Source organism: Pezoporus occidentalis, unplaced genomic scaffold (assembly GCF_034315485.1).
Source record: "Pezoporus occidentalis ecotype Australia unplaced genomic scaffold, CSIRO_AGI_Poc_V1 ctg183, whole genome shotgun sequence".
Lineage (NCBI taxonomy): Eukaryota > Metazoa > Chordata > Aves > Psittaciformes > Psittacidae > Pezoporus > Pezoporus occidentalis.
In genome coordinates, this window is record NW_026913673.1 from 787266 (window position 1) to 806096 (window position 18831).

The following is an 18831-nucleotide window of genomic DNA, read 5'->3' on the forward strand; positions in this document are numbered from 1 at the left end:
CATTTCTCAGTCCCCTGAATGCTGAGAAAAACATAGCCTGGTTAGTAGTGTTTACCAGAATTAAAAGTGAAACAGTTTCATTTGTTTGCTTTTACAAAGCCCAGTCTGGGTTAGTCAGATGAGCAAAGCTCAAGAGGTCAGCCTGGAGGCTGGGAGCAAAGGCACTGCTCCTAGTTAGGAGGTAAACTAAGTAAAGGGAAGGCATAAAAAGGCTTCTGAGGTTCTTTGACCACTAATTACTTGCTTTCATTTCCCTTCCATTTCCCGTGCTCATGCTGTCTTGGAAATGTGTACATTAAAAGTCATGCTGCTGTCTTCTGTGCTGAAGAACTGCATTCACTTTTCCTCATTTTCAACTTTATCAGTATTAAAACTTGCAGTCTACAAACTAGTTGATGGATCACTGATCATTAGTTTATACTGTGTGTATCTCATCTGTGTCTATCATCACTGACCTGGAATGCCTCTCTGATGGAAATGATCACTCATTCCCCATAGTACATTCACTTTTATTTCATTAGGGATGGGGTGCTGTGGTTTCTGCAAGATGATCATCTAATGGGGTAGGAACTGATCTCACATGAGCTTGTGACAGAACCCTACCATCAGCTATCATTTCTTAGTTCCTTATCCGTAACACTGAGACACTGCGTGGGCATAGACTGTGGGTATATCATCATGTATTTGAGCAGTCATCTCTCCTGATACGGTCATTCTACCACATCAAGCCACTGTTAACTGCAAAGATTTCTCTCTTGTCACTGGCAGGCCATTTCAGGATGCCAGTCATCTGTCTTTCATACATGCAGCTTTGCTCTTCCATTGAAAAGAAATGGGATTTCAAAAGCAAAACCATGGGAGGAAATGAGGATTAAAGATGATGTGTTCCACTTCATGGGAATACAGGAAGTATTGATCCCAAAAAGCCCTTAAAGGAAGATGAATAACGTGGGCTTTTTGAGAATTCTCAGACTGTGATTTAATCTTAGAAGCTGGTATATGAGAAGAGAGAAGGAAATAACATAGTGGTATTCAGCTTATGGTGGTCGGAGAGCTCTCTTGAGCAGCTTTAACCTTAGGGACAATGTTGTAGTCACAGAAAATTCCCCTTTATATTTCCTTCTGCCTGGTTTCAGGTGACTAACCCAGAACTAATAATCATGAATACAAGGTGAGGCAAGAACATGCTTTTAACCAAAAATCTCACTATTTCTGGCACTTACCAGTGCAGTACGTGGTCTACATGAGCTCCTTTTGCTTTGATGGGTGTGCTCAAAATACCCCCTTATGCAGTAGTTAGCCAAAGCATTTACACTGATGAAGTGATAATTTTTCATCTTATCCTTTTGGGAATAGAGGCAAAAATTGTTAGGGGCAATAACAGCACCTGCTAATGAATGCATAACAATCCTTTGATGTTTTTAGTAAGGCTGCTTATTGAGATTAAACCCTGTGACTTTACCCACTTCATAAAGCCATCCGTTGCTTTCTAGAATCTGACCTTGCTGTATCCACATCTCTGTTGTTTATTTTTAATAAGTGACACTTCAAACTCCCAAGGGATTTTTCCCACTTCCAACCTGCACTCTCCTATAATCCTATGCATGATGTAAGTTTCTTTAGTGACTTTATTTCAATTATGGGAGTTAGGTTGGAGGAATATTCCATAAATCCCAGCACTATTCAGTGTACCATTTCAGCAACCGCCTCAAGTTCACCTGCGTGTTGGTTTTACTTGCTAGGCAGTTCTGAATGAAGAACCAGTTGTTTTATTCAGTGGTGGAGAATCTGTCAGAATATGTGTGACCATATCCTGAACCCATAGCCTTTGTATGAGGCAGGAAGGCTTCACTAATTCTGATTAGGAGAAAAGGATTGATTCTGCATTGACCGAAAAATTTTCATTTAGAAGCTGTACAAACCACCCCCATCCCTTTCTCCAAAGCCAACCATCAGATTGTTCACACTGTCCCTTAGGAGTAGTCAATATTGGTAAGTATATCTGGACCCAGAGAAGCAGAGAAAATCTTCCATTCCAGAAAGTGGTAGAATGGATGGGTCCAGCTGACATATCTGAGATGCTTGTGTGGCAAATGCCTCTCTGCCAAGCTTTGTGTGGAGGTTGTGTCATGGTTCATGGAAGACTGGCACAAAAAGTAAGAAATTTTTATAAGACTTCTGCTAAATGTAAGTCTGTCAAACCAGGTTGACCCAAGAAATCCCCATGGCTGCAGAAAGGAGTGCTCTGCACTGCACATCTGCAAGGCTGGGTTGCTTGACTGCTGGAAGAGGAGGCTGTGCAGAGCTGCTCTCAGACATCCATTTCCAGACCTGTTGTTCCATTGGAGAAGGGCTTAGCAATAGTGCAAAACCACAGCCAGGGCAGGTACAAAAGGCTGATCAGTAATGACTGAGATTGAGCATTTCTAGATGTGGGAAATGTCCCTGTGGCTGTTTCCTTCTTGATCTCCCTGTGCGTTTAATCCCTTTTCTTATCAAGCAGATAAACAGCTGGGACAATGTCCACACTGAAATACTGGGCAGTTCTTGAGAAAAGTTCCCTGCTGGTGGCTGTAAGAAATCAATTAGGGAGAGAAAACCAGAGATTTGGGTAAAGGTCTGAATTGATAGAAAGTAGTCTCTGCAGAAAGTATGTCTGCAGGCCAGGTGGCTTGGAATAGGTTCTTTTTATTTGATGTGGACTGTTTTGGAGTAGATGCCCAATGGTCCTTTCCCAATGTTCAGCAGATGAGCTGCTCCTGCAGAGAGCTCAGTAGGAGGGAGGTACCCTCTCTTTATAATGACTTAGTAATGTCCTGTGAATTCGTGTCAGGGTTCTGCAGCCCAGCAACATCTCAGGCTTTTTATGGAAGGAAAATGTCTCACAATTGCTTTGTGAAGAAACCCTTTGGTTAAATGACACAGATAAGGAAGCTTTGAGAAGGCAACATGGTTTATGAGTATGCTTTTATTTCCTCCTGATTGTGTTCCTTTCAAGCTCAGCTTCATGGTTGTCCCTCAAGGAGGAAACACAGAGCTGGGTGATCCATTCTTCTCTGGGTATCACAATTGGTCTGTGTTCTTCAAAGCCAGAACTTTCAGGCTGGGATGCAGTGAATGCAAACACTGGGTTTGGGAATGAAATTCAACCAATGTCTGAATTTGTGCCTAAGACCAATTTCTGTTGGCCCAAGTCACAGAGATAGTGATCAGTGTCTTTTGAAAGTGTGCACAGCAGCGCACAGTATTAACGTGCTGTCAGGAAGGCACTCCGGTGTGGAGATGAGTAGGGGGAGAGATATCAAACAGAATGAGAAACACAGCCTCTGGGTCCAGTACAGGAGGACACGGCAAATTTCAGCTATACACATCCAAGGGTTTGGGAGAGGCTGCCAGGAGGATTAGTGAGGCTTTAGCAGAGGAAGCATCTTTCCAGGCAGTCAGAGCCCCAGAGGTGAAGTCCTCAGCACAGTCCCTAAAGGAAAGAGAAAGAAATAGCTGTGGACATTGTCATTGCCTACACTTACAGTGGCTCTGCAGTAACCAAGAGAATTACAGTGAAGGAATTGTGTTGTGAGGAGAAAAAGGGAGTTGAGAGCATGTTTTCTGATTGTTTTCTGATAATTTCCTGAGACAGCTAAAATCATTAATAATGTTATAATGACTTAACTTCCTACTTCCTTAATCCAGGATGGAGCACTGGTGCTTCTGTTTGCACCTAAGGTTATCCTGAGTGTTATGCATTTTAGTAGTAAGCAAAAATGTGAGTTTCAGTATTTTATTCTGCCTATGTGCTCCTGAACCATAATAAAGGCAGAAATAGACTGCAGTACATGCAAACCTCAGGCTCTAGGGATTTCGGTGGACTTCCCAATAGGCTTAATAATGTTTTTCAGAGATCATCAAACTCTGAAGAAAGAGCCTCTGTTCTTATCTCATGCAAGACATGGACCATGTTTTGTAATTACACTGAGTCTAACGTGAAATCAGTCATTTAGGAGAAAGTTACATAAAAGGTATGAAACAAACGCCCCACGTTGCAGAAATCAGTGTTGGAATTTTGGGTTAAGTGTCTTTATCATTGCCCAGACTGACTTTAAACATTTGTTTGGTGTGACTTGCAGGTAAGTTTTCAAGTCCTGTTAAGCTGAAGAACATGATCCACTCTCTGTGGTGACAGAGACTTAGAACCCTACTCAGGGTTTTTACAGAGTGACTAAATCACCCTCCAGAACTTCAGCTTTCTCTGTTCAGCTTCACGGGGTTTGGAACAGTTTCTATGGACACGCGTTGTGATGATATATCTAGCACATCCCTATGAGAAATAATGTGACAACTGGCTGTGTGTTCCTTCACACCGTGGTTAGGGACTGTTTCCACTGACATCAACCACTGCCCTGTTACTTAAACTGGAATTTCTTCCTTAGACTGTGCTTTTACTGCATGGGAATACGTTTGAAATTCTGTAGTTCACTGCTATTTCTCAAGCAAGACATCTCTGTGCATGTGGCAATCTGCAGGTCATCTTTACATTCTGCTGCCACAAGCTGAATGCTGTGAATCGCAGGACTACAGATCAGTGCTCTGTACATTGTCCCTCTCCGCACACCAGCTTTTCCTTATGCTCTGGACAGTGACATCTTCAATAGGTTATGTTAAACGTGCTGACATTCTGTCCAGGACTGCGGGGCACACAGCCACATGCAGGATGCTGGGTTTATGCCCAGTCAAGTGCCAAGGTTAGTCTGCTGGTAACAAGCCTTTGCTGCTGTGGCTGAGGTTGAGGGGCCCAGGGCTGAGTCAGAACATTGCAGAAGTCGCTTCTGCCTGAGAGAACGTGCATCCAGGCACAGAGAATGCGGTTATTGGGTGTCTCATTGCTCCATCCCTCCTTCACGTTGTCATCCATGTCTGTAAAATGCAATGGGAATTCTGAAGAGGGTGCCTGAAGAGGGGATTCTGTTATTACTGCATTTCTGGGCTCGGCCTGGCTTGCAGCAAGCAGACAGGAAGGGACGAGTTTACTGGCACAGCGCTCTGAACCTGACCTTAGCTTTCGTTTTCACCCGCAGATGTTCAGTTCCTGAAATTTTCCACTCTGCCCAGTCGTCACTTGCCATGCGATCTTACACTGCTGAGCTCCGGAGGTGGCAAACGAAACACTGCTTTCAGCCCTAGGCTGCTGCTTTTCTTATCTTAAATCTGCAGGAGCTAAAAAGGAGTCCAGACAGTAGCTTTGCAATCCCACTTAAGTGCCTAGACCTGAATCTTTAGTTTTGCTTTTGACAGAAAGTTGTTATCCCCACTTTTGATAAAGAACATTTCAAAATGAAGGAGCCAGTGAAGAAGATGCTGCAGTTAATGAAATACATGACAGTCCTTAGAAGTACAGTGAGCAGTACTATTTCTGGTACACTTGGTATTTAGTGTAGAAATTTGGGAACTAGAAATACATTCTTTTGCAGATAACATTTTTGGATGAGCAGTGAAAGGTCGCCAGCAAACTGAGAGGTGTTGATACTGCCCCAGGTCTAGCACCACCCTGACACAAACCCTCACCATTGTCATCATTTATGCATTTATTTACCTTGGATTTGAAACAGTGCAGAGAGGTTTCCTGTGGCTCAGTGCCCCATTGGACCAGGCACTGGATACAGCACAAAGAGACAAAACTTGTCTTAAAATAACTTTTGAAGGATGTAGTAGATGCTGAAGTGTTGCTGGGAAATGATGCCTGTCCTGCCGTTAAGTGATAGCAAGCTGGAAAATGTGACTGAAGTCTGAGAAAGCAGCACTGCAGCCCAGAAAGGGATAGAAAGTGAATGAATGTTCCTGATGGACCAAATCAGTGAAGTCATTTGTACCACACAGTGGCTACGTGAAAGAAGTAGCGAGCACTTTACTGAGAAGCATGAGTTCATTTCTGAGCTGTAAATAGTCTTTGTGACCTGGCTCCATTTTGACTGGTGCTCTTACTCTTTGGTGTCTCATCCCAGGTTACTGGGCAGCTCCTGCCCCTTCTACTGAGTTGGAATTGTTTTCTGGTAGCTCAAAAATATCTTCCTTCCAGCTGACCTTGCTGATGGGCAGGGTGCTGGAGCGAGTGCTCTGTGGGGTCCTTCTCAATCCTTTTATAATGATTCTGTGTTACTGGTACTTTAAGGACCAAATTTCCTGTTCAGCCAGGGAAGTTAATGAAATGGGCTAAAGCAGGAAGCAGAGTAGGTTTCCACAGGAAAAGGAAATGCTCAAGGAGCAGAGACATCAGTTTGTAAATGCAGAGTGCTTCATCCCTATCGCCCGAGGAGCATGGGGCGTCTTCACCAATCTTAGAAGCTGCCAAGTACTTTTAGGTGCCTGCAAGGTTCTATTTTGAATTTGTGATGACATATATGATGTCTCTGAAAGATCATCTTGAAGGTTCCTCACATAGAAAATAGTTGGATTGGATAGGAAAAGGGAGCTAGAAAAAATCACTTGTCATTTATGAGATGTGGGACAATTGAGCATCCTCTCTTTAGGGTTCCATCAAGTCAGGAAAATCAGCCCTTGCTGTCATCAGCTTTGCCTCAGTGTAATAGTTCTTTGAAGGCTCAAGGTGTCCTGATCTTAGGGAGCAACCCTACAAACAGTTGTTTTTTAAATGTTTTTAAGGATAGAACTTCTTGAGCTGATGCAGAATATTGCAGTCAGACAAAGAATATGACTTGCTTATCATTGAGGCTACAGACCATCACATTCTCAGAAGCAAAACACAATTTAAGTCAAAATGACAGCGTGGTCAGAATGCTGTTGAATAGGTCAGACATTCTGCTCCAAAAGGGCACCTCTTTCATCAAAGTTAATGCAAGAAAAGCAGCTAGTTCTTGCATTTTGCTATGGCAGAGGCAGAAGTGGCTGTGCAAAAATAGGAAATAGGTGTGGGATTGGGGTTCTGTGGGAAGAACTTTCCAAGCAGTGTGGTGTATTTGTAGAAGGAGTGGACAGTCAGTGTTTAGGTAATCTCTGGCTCCACCTGAGGAATTAATTGTGCTCTCTTGGTGGTGTTATACAAAGGGAGTTTTCCTGTTGAGTTTGGTGAGTAAAAAGCAGGTTCTGCTTGGAAAACTGGAATGATGAAGCTGTTCTCTGAATGCAAAGAAGATGTTTCTCCTCTGGTCATTCCAAATGTGATTTTTCATATGCTGTCCCTACAGAGCCTTTGCTTGATTTCAGCAGTCTCCAAGCACAGGGAAATAAAAGGCTGAATAATAAAAGCTTAGAAACTATTGCATATAATATAATATAATATATAATTCACTTAAATTTCTAAGATACATTATTTTTTAAAGTACTAGATGTTAAGATTCCTCCTGTTCTGTAGAAATGAGAGTTCAGATCTAGTAAGAAAGGGAAAGATGCAAATAGAATCTTTATAACCTGACAAAACAGCAAATACAAAGAAGAGTGTAACTTTGTTCTTTGAACTCTGAATTTTGCTTTCAGCTCAAGCACTTTCAATTTGACCCTTGAGATACATGGGGTTGTACCCACAATCAAGCAATTACAACTGCCTGTATGATTTGGGAAGAGCTGTCGTGGGTCAGAAGCAAGGTAAAAGTTTGTAGCATGGCATTGGGTCACGCACAGCTCACGCATTATTCCTGCCCACTGATTAGATGTCTGGAGTATTTTAAACAAGGGATGTCAAGTGATAATTCCAGTGCAAGGAAGGGCGTCATGTGAAGATAAAACAGGTCGGAGTGAGAACGTTCATGAGCATGGGCTGATACAAGCAGGTGAATGCTCAAACTACAGAAAACTCTGGTCTATTTTTCAAGAGATTCATCTCAAGCAACCCTGGGTGGGATGTGTACAGTGTATTCACACCTGAACACGTGTACCCATAACCTGGTTTTAGCTCTAGGAGGGCTTTATACAAGCACTGACTTTTTAAATAGACAGACTAGACACAGAAAGAAGAAAATGCCTTGCCCAAGCTTGTCCACTGAAAATATGACAAATGAATATTTCGTGTGCATTTCCTTGTTTCTCTTGAAGCTTTATAGCTTATTTCTATAGATCTTTGATCAGCACCTGTAAACCTTTTTCTAGTCATTGTGAGGATTTTGACCTTGTATTAGTCAGCGGACTTAAGAATTGTCTGTAACGTGATAATGTTATGTATGATAGCTCATACATAACATCCATGAGCAATATCAGGTATCCTTGGGGGTGTCCTGCCACACCACAGCACTCCGGAGTCCACAGTTGCCTGGCAGCACTCTGTGCCAGCCCTGGCTCCAGGGCTGCTTGTGGCTTTCAGGCTTCAGGGAGAAACCTGGTTTTGTAATGCGTGAGTGTCCACGTGCTGTCTGAAGTTGTCAGTCAGTTACATAACGCTGTCTCCATCATCTAGCTGTCCTTCTGGCATTCACACATGCAGCATGGTTTGAATAGTTTAGACTTCAAGGAGTTGCAGTTTCCTTCAAGTTTTTCCAGTACGTTGGAAAAGCACAAAGGGACAAGCCTCAGGCAGCAACAGATAGAACAGGGAGTTTTGGAGAGGAAAATATTGAGAAAGACGCATGATCGAAAATAAGGGATGTTATGTAAAATTTAAAATACCTGTCCTTAGTCCTAATCAATCATCAATTCTAATAGAATCAATTATAATGTATAAATATAATGTTTAAGTGCTTTACTGGCCCATATCCTAAAGCTCTATGGTTCTGTAAAGTTTCTCTTGAGGTTGCTCACTCTCTTTCTACAGCTGTGAGTTTGATGTGCAGGAGAACAGCCATCCGGTGATGAGATCTGTAACAGTGCTTCAAGGATTCCTTTGTTTTTCCCTATTTTAACACTGCCTGTCAGGATGCAAAAGCTGCTCAGTGTGATACGGTGTCCTTGTCACAGAGCACACAGAGGTAAAGGTTACAGCATGCTGAGCCTGAAGGAGGAGATGCTCCCAACACCAAACACCGGTGGCTGCTCTCCCTCCTCCCATCATGCATGTTTTGTAATAGAGAAGCAGCCGCACGCCGCTTGGGCTCTGAAGGAAATGCAGCACACTTTGGGATTCCCCTTCTGTCCACTACCCGTGTGTAGCCTCACTCTGCTGTTTTGCATACATGGTCCTCACGTATAAAATGCATTTGTCTCACAGGAGAGATACAGAGCCCGGGAGATTAAAGGGAAGGAACTTTGACAGCAAAGACGATCTCCTGACAGGGCTGGGGAAGTTCTTCGCAAAGCACGGTAGGACAGCGCCGAGTCCCTGTGCTGGGTTTGCCACTGTGTGCTGCAGCTCACAGGTGGAGTAATTATGTGGCAAATTGTCTTGTTTTGTTTACTTTTCTGTATTAGGAGTGAAGTGTTGGAATCAGTTTCCTGCTCTATTCCAGCTGTTTTGCTGCTCTGGAAACTTTACCTCCCTTTCTGCTGATTTGAAGGTTTGTGCATGTAACAGGTAATGTTATAAAATATTATTTAAAGGACTATGTTGTGGAGAACACGAAGAACAAGTTCTTACTCTGAATGCTCAGAAATGCATGAAAAATGGGGGTCTTCATCTTTGGTTTTCTTCTGTTTATTTTGTTATGATTTTTATTTTTCCTCTTATTACTTTTACTTTTAATCTTTCTTATTATTTTTTCTACTGATTTTTCTTTCTCTCATTCAGTCTTTACTTTTTTCTTTCTCTCTCTCTCTCCCTGTTTTTTCCTTCTCTCTTTCCCTGTGTTTTACAGAAATGTATAGGCACACTGCAGTATTTTATTGCAGAATAGGAATTTAGATTTGTTCCTATTTTGTAACCGTAGAGAAATGCTCATTGCACACTGTTTCTTTTACTTGGAGTAACAGACAGTGTGTATTTGTATATACATGGCAATGTATATTTTCTTTCTTTAACTATTTGGAAACATCAGATTTTGATTTGTGCTATGAACCTGCTGGGGCTGATTCTGCTTTACCTTGTCTGAACTAGTCTGCTCCTTTTCTTCAAATTCAAGAATCCATTGTAGGATGAGAAACTATCAGAAAATGTATGTTAAAATGAATAACATTAACCTTCTTATATTCTTAGGTAAATGCTTTCTATTATTTAAATACACGTATACATCTTACAAAATACAGAATCTCAGAGCTCCATTAGTCTCTGGCAGATCAATAAATTGCAAAACCTTTTGATTGAATTACAGACCTATGAGAATAACAGCAACAATTTTCATCCCTTTTCCCAGCTATCGTATAGTGATGTGAATTTACAGAAGGTTTAATGACCCTTAGGGAGCTTCTGAAAAACACAACTTACAAAAGAAAGTGTCAAGTGTCAGAGGGTGTTTTTCATACAAGCAAAGCACATGTGTGGTTTTCTCAGACACTGGTGTTTGCTGGTTTATCACCTGTGGGACAGCTGAAATTCTCTTGCAGTATTTCAGAAGGAGGTGTGGCTGCAGCATTACAAAGAGAGCTGGCAGTTTCAGCATCAGTCCTCTGAGTCAAGCAGGTTTCGTTTTAAAAACAGGATATTAACTACATGAGGTCTGTTAGGTGGTGGGTTTGAGCAGTTTTAAAGAGTTGCCTTCTTAGATAAAAGCTGACCTTGTTGGGTTTTTTCCCTCCTCAGAAGTGTTTCCACATCACACAAAACAAGATTTCAGCACTGAACTAAAACCATAAACAAAGCATACACAATGCTGTGCCCATGGCAGTTTGCATTCAGACCTCGTGCTGGTAAGAGCCAGTCTTCTGCAGAGAAGGACATCAATAATAACGTGGATAGGAAGAGCCACGGGTAAGATCTCTTACCGTCTTTTAACCGTTTCAGTTTCTCTTCCATTTGGCAAAGGAAGATGTTAAGTGTCATGGGTTCTGCAGCCCTGTACTGTGTTTCCAATGCAATAATATTAACCAAAGAACAGTTGTCCCAGGGAGCCGCTGGGTGGTGATGATTTGGTCAGGTACTTTAAGCTTTTGTGTCTAGGTTATGCAGTCATTGAGGAAATAAATCATCTTCCTTTCTCTTTCACAGCTCTAGATTTATTTGGTGTATTAGGAAGGTTTCACGTATGCTAGGACTTAGGAGGCATGTGTCTGCTGTAAAAGTTAGCAGAGTGGTTATTAATGCTTTAATTCAGTTGATGTTTATACTGTTTTTACAAGACACTGAATAAAATAAGTGACACATTCATGTTGAATCTCTCAGTTCTCAGGCTGTTACTTATTTCAGTTTTCTGTTGCATTTTGTTTCTTTCTCTGCCCATTCCCCTACCCAAATTGAAAAGCAGGAGTTCAGAAGGTAAGGCTTAATGCAGAAACAAAAGGAAATTAATATCAAACTATGTTATTTGCTTAATGGGCTGGAGATTGGACCTAGCTGCTCTTTTCACACATTTCCCAAAGATTTCAACCTCTTTGTTTAATTCCTCTGAGTATTTTTTGGCCAGATCATAATTGTACAGATGTCCTTTGTTTAGCTTACAGCAAGGATACTCAACCTTTACCATTCCAGGCCATATCTGTTGTTTTTCTTTCCACATAGTGATCTGAAAAGGGTTATCATACCTTTACTACTGATTTCTAGTCCACTCCACCCCTCATGCTGCTTGGTTGGCTGATGGACTCAGTGCATCTTTCAGCGGCAGCTCTGAGCATCCTCTACTGATGCTGGAGGTAAAACTAACAAAAACTGGTACATTGCATTATACTGAATTGTCTTTCTCTCTTTTAAAGCTTAGAAAATGGCGATGCCAAATTGTATGATCTGAGCAAGAAGTGGATAGAGATGCCACCTGTAACTTCAGCAAAGGCCACTGATGGCAGAGAGGTCTGTTTCTATCATCATTGTTTGATAATAACAGTTCAGACGGGTTGTGCTTGCTGCTCAAAGCTTCTCACAGTTCTCCTGTGAGGACTGACTGTAGTTACATGAGGTTAGGACTGCTGTGAGATATTTGGATGCAAGATCTTGTCTGCACATAAAGGAGCTTTGGTAAGACTTAAGGGAGGGAGGTGACCCGGTGGGGACTGAAGTGCCTGGCTCCTTTATTCACCTTTGAAAACCCAGCCTTTCTCTAAAATAGTCTGGTTCACTGTTTTTGTGAGACTGTGACTATTAAGAGTCCTTACTGAAATTATAAAGGTGTTTGCAGTGGCAGATTTAAAGTGAATTTAAAATGGCAAATTTAAAATGAAGCTGTAAGATATTCAGTAGGTCTGAAGATAGGAAGTGTTTTTATCTTTTCTCTGTCCAGAACCCCTCCCAGAATGGTATCAAAGCTTCAAACCAAGTATCAAGATGTCCAAGACATGTAAAAGTAAGAAACTTGGAAAATGGCTCCAGCTTTCTTGACACACTGCACCTGACAGCGAAGGAGGTAAGATCTGGAGACCTGAACAGTGGCTTTTCATAACCTTGACAAGATACAGAGTGCAGCCTTGGGTTTTGACGTTTTCTTGGTTTTCAGGTTATCAACTGCCGGACCAAAGCCTGCCAAGGGGCACTCATGACCCCAAAGGGCCTGGTGAGAGGTACTCGAGATGAGCCAGTTCCACCAGCAGAGCTCTTACCTCAGGCAATAGACTTCATCAAGCAGTACTACAATTCATTTAAAGAGTAAGGCAGCTTTACCTTCAGTTTTCATTTAAACTCCTCTCCCTACCCACCAGTCTGTGAGACTGTAGGGGAGTGCTTGGGTTTCCTCATGGCTATGGGTGACCATCCTGTTCCATAGCATGCATTCAAAAAATAGATAAGGACTATTAGGAAAATGAAAGAAAACTATTATTGCACTTCATATGCTCTGTCTGCCAATCCGCAGCCTTGGGAGTACAGGAATGAACTCTGCACAGTGCATTCCTCAGCCCTCTCCCTTCTCAGGGTGTTACATTATGTAATCATTTGTAATAAGCAGCTTGGTCAGGACTCTTACAGAATGTCACTGTTTCCTTAACAGTGGATGTTGTTGGGATTAGCTCCTACTCAGATCAGACCTAGATGTGAAATATGTGCATAATGTTTTTCATTTGTGCTGTTCCAAGTATCTTTGTGTTCTTTTGTTCTGTTTGACTCTCAAGGCTTTAGCCAAAGATTGGAAGGCCAGTCTCTTGCTTCTCAACCTTACTCTGTGCTATCATCAGCATAAGCTTGCTGAGCATGCTGAGAGGTGCGCTGTAGCTTCAGAAGAGGCTTGTTCTGGTGAAAATGGGCATGGTGCAGAGACATCTTGTTGCAGGAAGAGCTGGAACATCAGGTTGAGGTCCAAGAGTTTGCAGTGCCATTTCACATGATGAGCTTTCAATTGACAATTCAGTGTTTGCTCATCCTATTGTAAAACATTATCAAACTTTCAAAGGGGCTCAGCCACATAATAGCTGCTTCTTTAGACACTTTGAACTCCTTCTACAAAGCTTTCTTCCATGTGGATCTTTCTGAAAGTCCGTCTTACACACAGGCTGTACTCACTCGCCAGCGTATTACATTTGCACATTGCTGTGTTTCTGCTCATGGCTATTTGATCACACTGATTTACACTATCTTACATGCTTGCCCTTGATCTTTCATCTTGTTGCAAATGTGAAACTCTCAGACAGTGCAGGCTGTTTTCATTGTGTCTGTGAGCCAACAAAACGATTTTTGTCTGTGCTGTGATAAATATTTCCTAATATTTTGACTTCATTCTCTGTTATCAACTAAAGAATTTTAGAGTTGGTTTCACTGACAAAGGAATTAATCAGCACTTCCCTTTAGGAATGAAAATCCTACTTGCCTTGCTCAGAAGGCCTGTGTCCCTGTAAAAATAATAGAACTTTGAGAGGACAGTCACTCTAATCCCACTTTTGGCTGGAGCCAGCCTGTTCTCCGCTGTTCATTTGCTTGTCATTTGACAATTTTTTTCCAAACTAATCTAGAAAACCCAATTTAAACTGAAAACTTACACAGAAAGTCTTCTGATCAATCCATGTATGTGCTGGGGGGGTGAAAGGGGGGTGAGGCTGCTTAAATACTGTGTTAAGTTACCTCATTAGACTAGTGAGCTCTGTTGTTTGCCCTCAATAAGGGCAGTTCCTAAATTCTGAAGCCAGGAACAGTTCTCAGCAGTCCTCAGTCAGTCCTATGCACTCAACTCATCCCTTTAGCTAGAAAACCCCTGCTTTTTGATAACAATCATATCTCAACCTACGTCAGTGCCAATCCCCTCCCCAGAAGTTTGCTCTACCTGCATTCTGGCAGAGAAAATCAGTGATGTCAGTAGAAGTCATCTCATGCAAAAGGATACTCCAAAACTTTATGGCTTCAACAATGCCTGTGCTTCTCTTGACCCAGAACTCAATGAGAACGTCTGCAATTTAGATCAGATCTAAGCAATGAAGTCCTCATTGTGTCTTTGTGTGTCTGTTTCCTATTCAGAAAGCCAAAAATAGATGAGCACCTGGCCCGACTGGAAACAGTGACCAGGGAGATAGAAACAACAGGAACCTACCATCTGACTAAGGAGGAACTGATCTTTGCTGCTAAGCAGGCCTGGAGGAATGCACCCAGGTGCATTGGGAGGATCCAGTGGTCCAATCTACAGGTAACCGAGGAGTCTGGACATCATGGGTTTAATAGTGATGTGCTGTAGGCCTGTGCACGTATTGGTAAAATATGGCAGTTGCTTCAACTGAGGACACTGCTCCCTCCTGTACGTACCATGAGATACCTGTGGAGCTGCAATTAAACTGAGAAACACTGACATTTTTCACTTTACTTCTTTCCTTAATCTTTCCTTAAATGCATAAGGAAAATACTAAGCTTACATTACTGTTTCCAAATCACTTTTTTTTCCTCTATGTTTCTTTTGGAAACTTGCAGGTGTTTGATGCACGTGATTGTAAAACAGCAAAGGAAATGTTTGAACATCTCTGTCGTCATATTCAGTATGCCACCAACAATGGAAATATAAGGTAAATCTCTTCAATTTCATTTTAAACAACAGAGTTCACATCCAGTTCTGGATTCAGAACTCCACCTAAAACCTGCAATGGTCTATCTGAATATTTGACAACTTGTTTCTGCTGTTCTCCTCCTGGTACTGCATGTTCCTCTCTAGTACCATCAACCAGCTTGAAAATCTGTAACTTTCATGGCTCATGTTGCAAAGCCTTTTGTAATTCCTGAAGGATAGGGATGATTTGAAGACTGAGAGCAGTGAGGAGAGAAGAGGAATGATTTGCTACTGGTGTTTCAGAAATATAAAGTAAATGCTGTTGGCAACACTTTCTGCCTCAGTAAGTAGAATGCGTTTGGTGTGCTGCTGTGCTGTAAGGGGGTTTGATTGTTTCTCTGGACAGATCAGCCATCACTGTCTTCCCCCAGAGGACTGATGGGAAACACGATTTCCGTGTTTGGAACAGCCAGCTCATCCGATACGCTGGGTATCAGATGCCAGATGGGTCTGTCATCGGAGACCCTGCCAGCGTGGAGTTCACACAGGTACATACAGAGCCCCAGCTGCTTTCCCTCTGTCTGACCCATCTGTCTTTTATGCTTTTTCCTTGCATGTTTATGCAGAGGGGAGGGAAATGTGGTGGTGAGGAGTCAGTGGCATGTTCTGCCCCACAGGTTTTAGGTGCAGGCTGAAGCAATAATTTCCTGCAATCCTGATACAAGAATACTCCCCTTCACCTCAGAACAGGGTGAGCTAATGCCTCCCTTAAGTCAGGGACACAGTTAGTACTTGAACAACATGCCTCAACATTGTTTGAATGAGAAAGATAACCTTTACCACTTAGAATTTACCCCAGCAGCTTTTAGAGCTACCTTTTAAAGGTTAACATCCTTTTGTCTTTGAATGTGGGGGGGGGCAACCAACCTAAAACCCCCCAAAATGTACTTTCTTTATTTACAGCTCTGCATTGAGCTTGGGTGGAAGCCGAAATACGGCCGCTTTGATGTAGTTCCCCTTGTTCTGCAAGCAAACGGCCAAGACCCAGAAATATTTGAGATCCCGCCAGAAATTGTCCTCGAAGTTCCAATGGAGCATCCAAAGTAAGCAGCAAGATTTAGATAATTGCATTTCTGCCTCTGCCTCACCTTGGCAGGTTATCAGTCATTTTATGAGTTCTTTGTTAGGGTGAGACGATGGTAAATAGTCCTGAGAGACCCAGTTACCACACTGTAAAGGGAAACTGCTCTGAGCTTTTGCAGACTGTGCTTCACAGGTCATTTCTCCTAGAGCTAGTACTCTTTATCTACCTGGACTTTTCTGGGTATTGCCTAAAGGGGGAAAAGACACATAAAGTGATCAAAATGCTTGTTTAACAGGTATGAATGGTTTAAGGAGCTAGATCTGAAGTGGTATGCGCTGCCTGCTGTCGCCAACATGCTGCTTGAGGTGGGAGGCGTGGAGTTCACTGCATGTCCTTTCAATGGCTGGTACATGGGCTCAGAGATTGGAGTGCGGGACTTCTGCGACGTGCAGCGGTACAACATCCTGAAGGTAACGTTCTGAAGGGGGGTGTGCTGGTTTGTGATCACACTTGGTGGGTGGTGGCTTCTGAGAAGAGACGCCGTCAGCCTGTGCTGGGTCGGGTGCTGTGTTTACATCACACACTTCAGCACTAATCTAACACAACACCCCGGTTATTGTGGGACATGTTGAACTTCTGCCCAGATCACCATGCCAGATTGTGTGGCTGGTTTACAGTGTCCTGACAGTGTCTGTTCCAAGCAGCTGGATAGAATGGCGAACCTGCAGCTGTAAAAAATACAGAATATGGTGTCCAAAGGGAATTCTTCCCTGATTTGACCCTGAGTCCTGCTGATTCAGGACTTCTGGTCTCTGACGTTTCTCAGAGGTGCATTTCTGTCAGTTCCAGTCTGCTGTTGACATGGCATTCCTGGTGGATAACTGCAGGTCTTGGGCACTTCACCAACGCGAATTAAAAATGATGGCTTATAACCAGAAACTGCCACTTTTTAACCTGTTTAGTCCAGGAGAAAATCACTCTCTGCTTTACCAAACTCATAATTCAAGTTACCTCTTCCCCCTTCTGCAGTACATTTTCCTGCATATTAGTGTGTTGAGGTGGAGAAATCATGAGGTCTAAGTCCCACATAATAAATTTGCTGTTCTCTTTTCTGTCTGTTTTTCACATATAGGAGGTGGGGAGGAGAATGGGACTGGAAACAAACAAACTTTCATCACTGTGGAAAGACCGAGCTGTTGTAGAGATAAATGTGGCTGTGCTTTACAGCTTCCAAGTAAGTCAACGAGTGTGGTATCTGGAGAGACACTGACTATTGGGTGCCTATTTTTCCTCTCACTTATAACAGCTTTATACAAATACAGTGCCAGTGGACAATGCTCAAGGGAGGTTATCAAATGATTCTGAAAGGGTTATTCTTGATTTACACCTGGGAAAGCAGAGGAATCTGTATTTCCTGTTATTGACAGAAAACAATCTCAGGTGAAGGCAGAAAAGAGAGAAAAAGAAAAGGAAGTGAAGGGCAAAATTGCTCATCCTTTTAATACAAGTCTCAGAATCTATGTAAAGCTATTGGATGAATATCTTTTATTTGCCATTACAGCTTATTTAACATATCATAACAATATGAAAGATGGGTAAAAAGGAATCCAGGGCTTTTCAGCGTGTGCTCCAGTGCTGGAGAGGTAAAATGCTGATGTGATAAAAAAAGGGAGGGGCTAAGAGTCCTGAATCAAAGGTCCATCTCTATCTGTATCTGTATCGTAGTTGCTGATAGTAATTATTTCCCAGCACTGAATATAGTCCTTTAAATAGTAACCAAAGCAAAAGGAGTACATCAGGAAGAGGAGCAGAATGGGATTTTTAATGTATGTCTGTGTTTTTGCAATTCTAGAAACAGAATGTGACCATCATGGATCACCACTCAGCTGCTGAGTCCTTCATGAAGTACATGCAGAATGAGTACCGTGCACGAGGAGGCTGCCCAGCTGATTGGGTGTGGATCGTACCTCCCATATCAGGGAGCATAACTCCTGTCTTCCATCAGGAGATGCTGAACTATGTCCTCACTCCCTTCTATTACTACCAGGTACACATTAGCCAAAAACGATGATTCTAGTGGCCAACTTCAGCAGTGCAGATACAATAATATTTCATTCCGAAATCCAAATGAAAAGCCCTGGTTAATGAAAGCTCACCAGAGAGATTCATAAATACACATCGTGTTTTTATTGTTCCACATTTCTTACCTCAAGCTTAACTTTTTCCTGTTTTTAAAGGTGGATGCATGGAAAACACATGTCTGGCATGATGAGACCCGGAGGCCAAAGAAAAAGGAAATCAAGTTTAGCATCTTGGCCAAGTAAGTTGTTCAAATAAGAATCCTCATTTTGTCCAACTCTTCAGTTCTTGTGATGTTTCTGTTTCACCTTGGTTGTTTTTTTAATACTAATAATTACAGTGGGGACCACTTGAATTGTTGAATCATAGGCTTACCTGCCTTGGTTAGGTAATATTAATATCTAAGATTCTTACTCAGGGCTATCCCTAGTGCTTCTGAACAATCTTCCAAGGTAAAACCACGCTCAAGTTCAGTATTTCCTAGCTTGGTTGTGAGTCAATTTGAATTACTGTTTATATAAAGAATTGTGTGTGATTATTTTTCCCCAGGGCTGTCCTCTTTGCATCTTCACTCATGCAACGAACGATGGCAGCCAGGACCAAGGTCACTGTAATCTATGCAACAGAGACTGGGAAATCTGAAACACTCGCCAACAATCTGTGCAGCTTGTTCAACTGTGCCTTCAGCACCAAGGTAAGAAAGCCTTAATCATCCACACTAAATGGAGGAAGATGTTTGGCTGGTGTCATCAGCTTCTG

The 18831-nt window shown here is 42.3% G+C and overlaps 1 protein-coding gene across 7 annotated transcripts in view; it reads left to right on the top strand.

Annotated features, from left to right (window-relative positions):
* The window catches only part of NOS2 (nitric oxide synthase 2), an 86280-nt gene that overhangs the window by 7307 nt on the left and 60142 nt on the right, over positions 1 to 18831 (top strand). For 2 of the 7 annotated variants that reach the window (XM_062615660.1, XM_062615659.1), the window contains exons 1-15: positions 7296 to 7593; positions 9146 to 9431; positions 10610 to 10777; positions 11716 to 11809; positions 12237 to 12359; positions 12450 to 12598; positions 14393 to 14558; positions 14837 to 14928; positions 15316 to 15457; positions 15873 to 16012; positions 16289 to 16463; positions 17126 to 17227; positions 17846 to 18040; positions 18231 to 18313; positions 18622 to 18766. In XM_062615660.1, coding sequence (XP_062471644.1) covers positions 10677 to 10777; positions 11716 to 11809; positions 12237 to 12359; positions 12450 to 12598; positions 14393 to 14558; positions 14837 to 14928; positions 15316 to 15457; positions 15873 to 16012; positions 16289 to 16463; positions 17126 to 17227; positions 17846 to 18040; positions 18231 to 18313; positions 18622 to 18766 — 1707 coding nt within the window. In that variant the 5' untranslated portion in view covers positions 7296 to 7593; positions 9146 to 9431; positions 10610 to 10676. Of the gene's footprint in view, positions 1 to 7295; positions 7594 to 9145; positions 9432 to 10609; positions 10778 to 11715; positions 11810 to 12236; positions 12360 to 12449; positions 12599 to 13030; positions 13149 to 14392; positions 14559 to 14836; positions 14929 to 15315; positions 15458 to 15872; positions 16013 to 16288; positions 16464 to 17125; positions 17228 to 17845; positions 18041 to 18230; positions 18314 to 18621; positions 18767 to 18831 lie in introns of those variants that run through there. The other 5 variants (XM_062615657.1, XM_062615654.1, XM_062615658.1 and 2 more) reach the window with 5 other exon arrangements.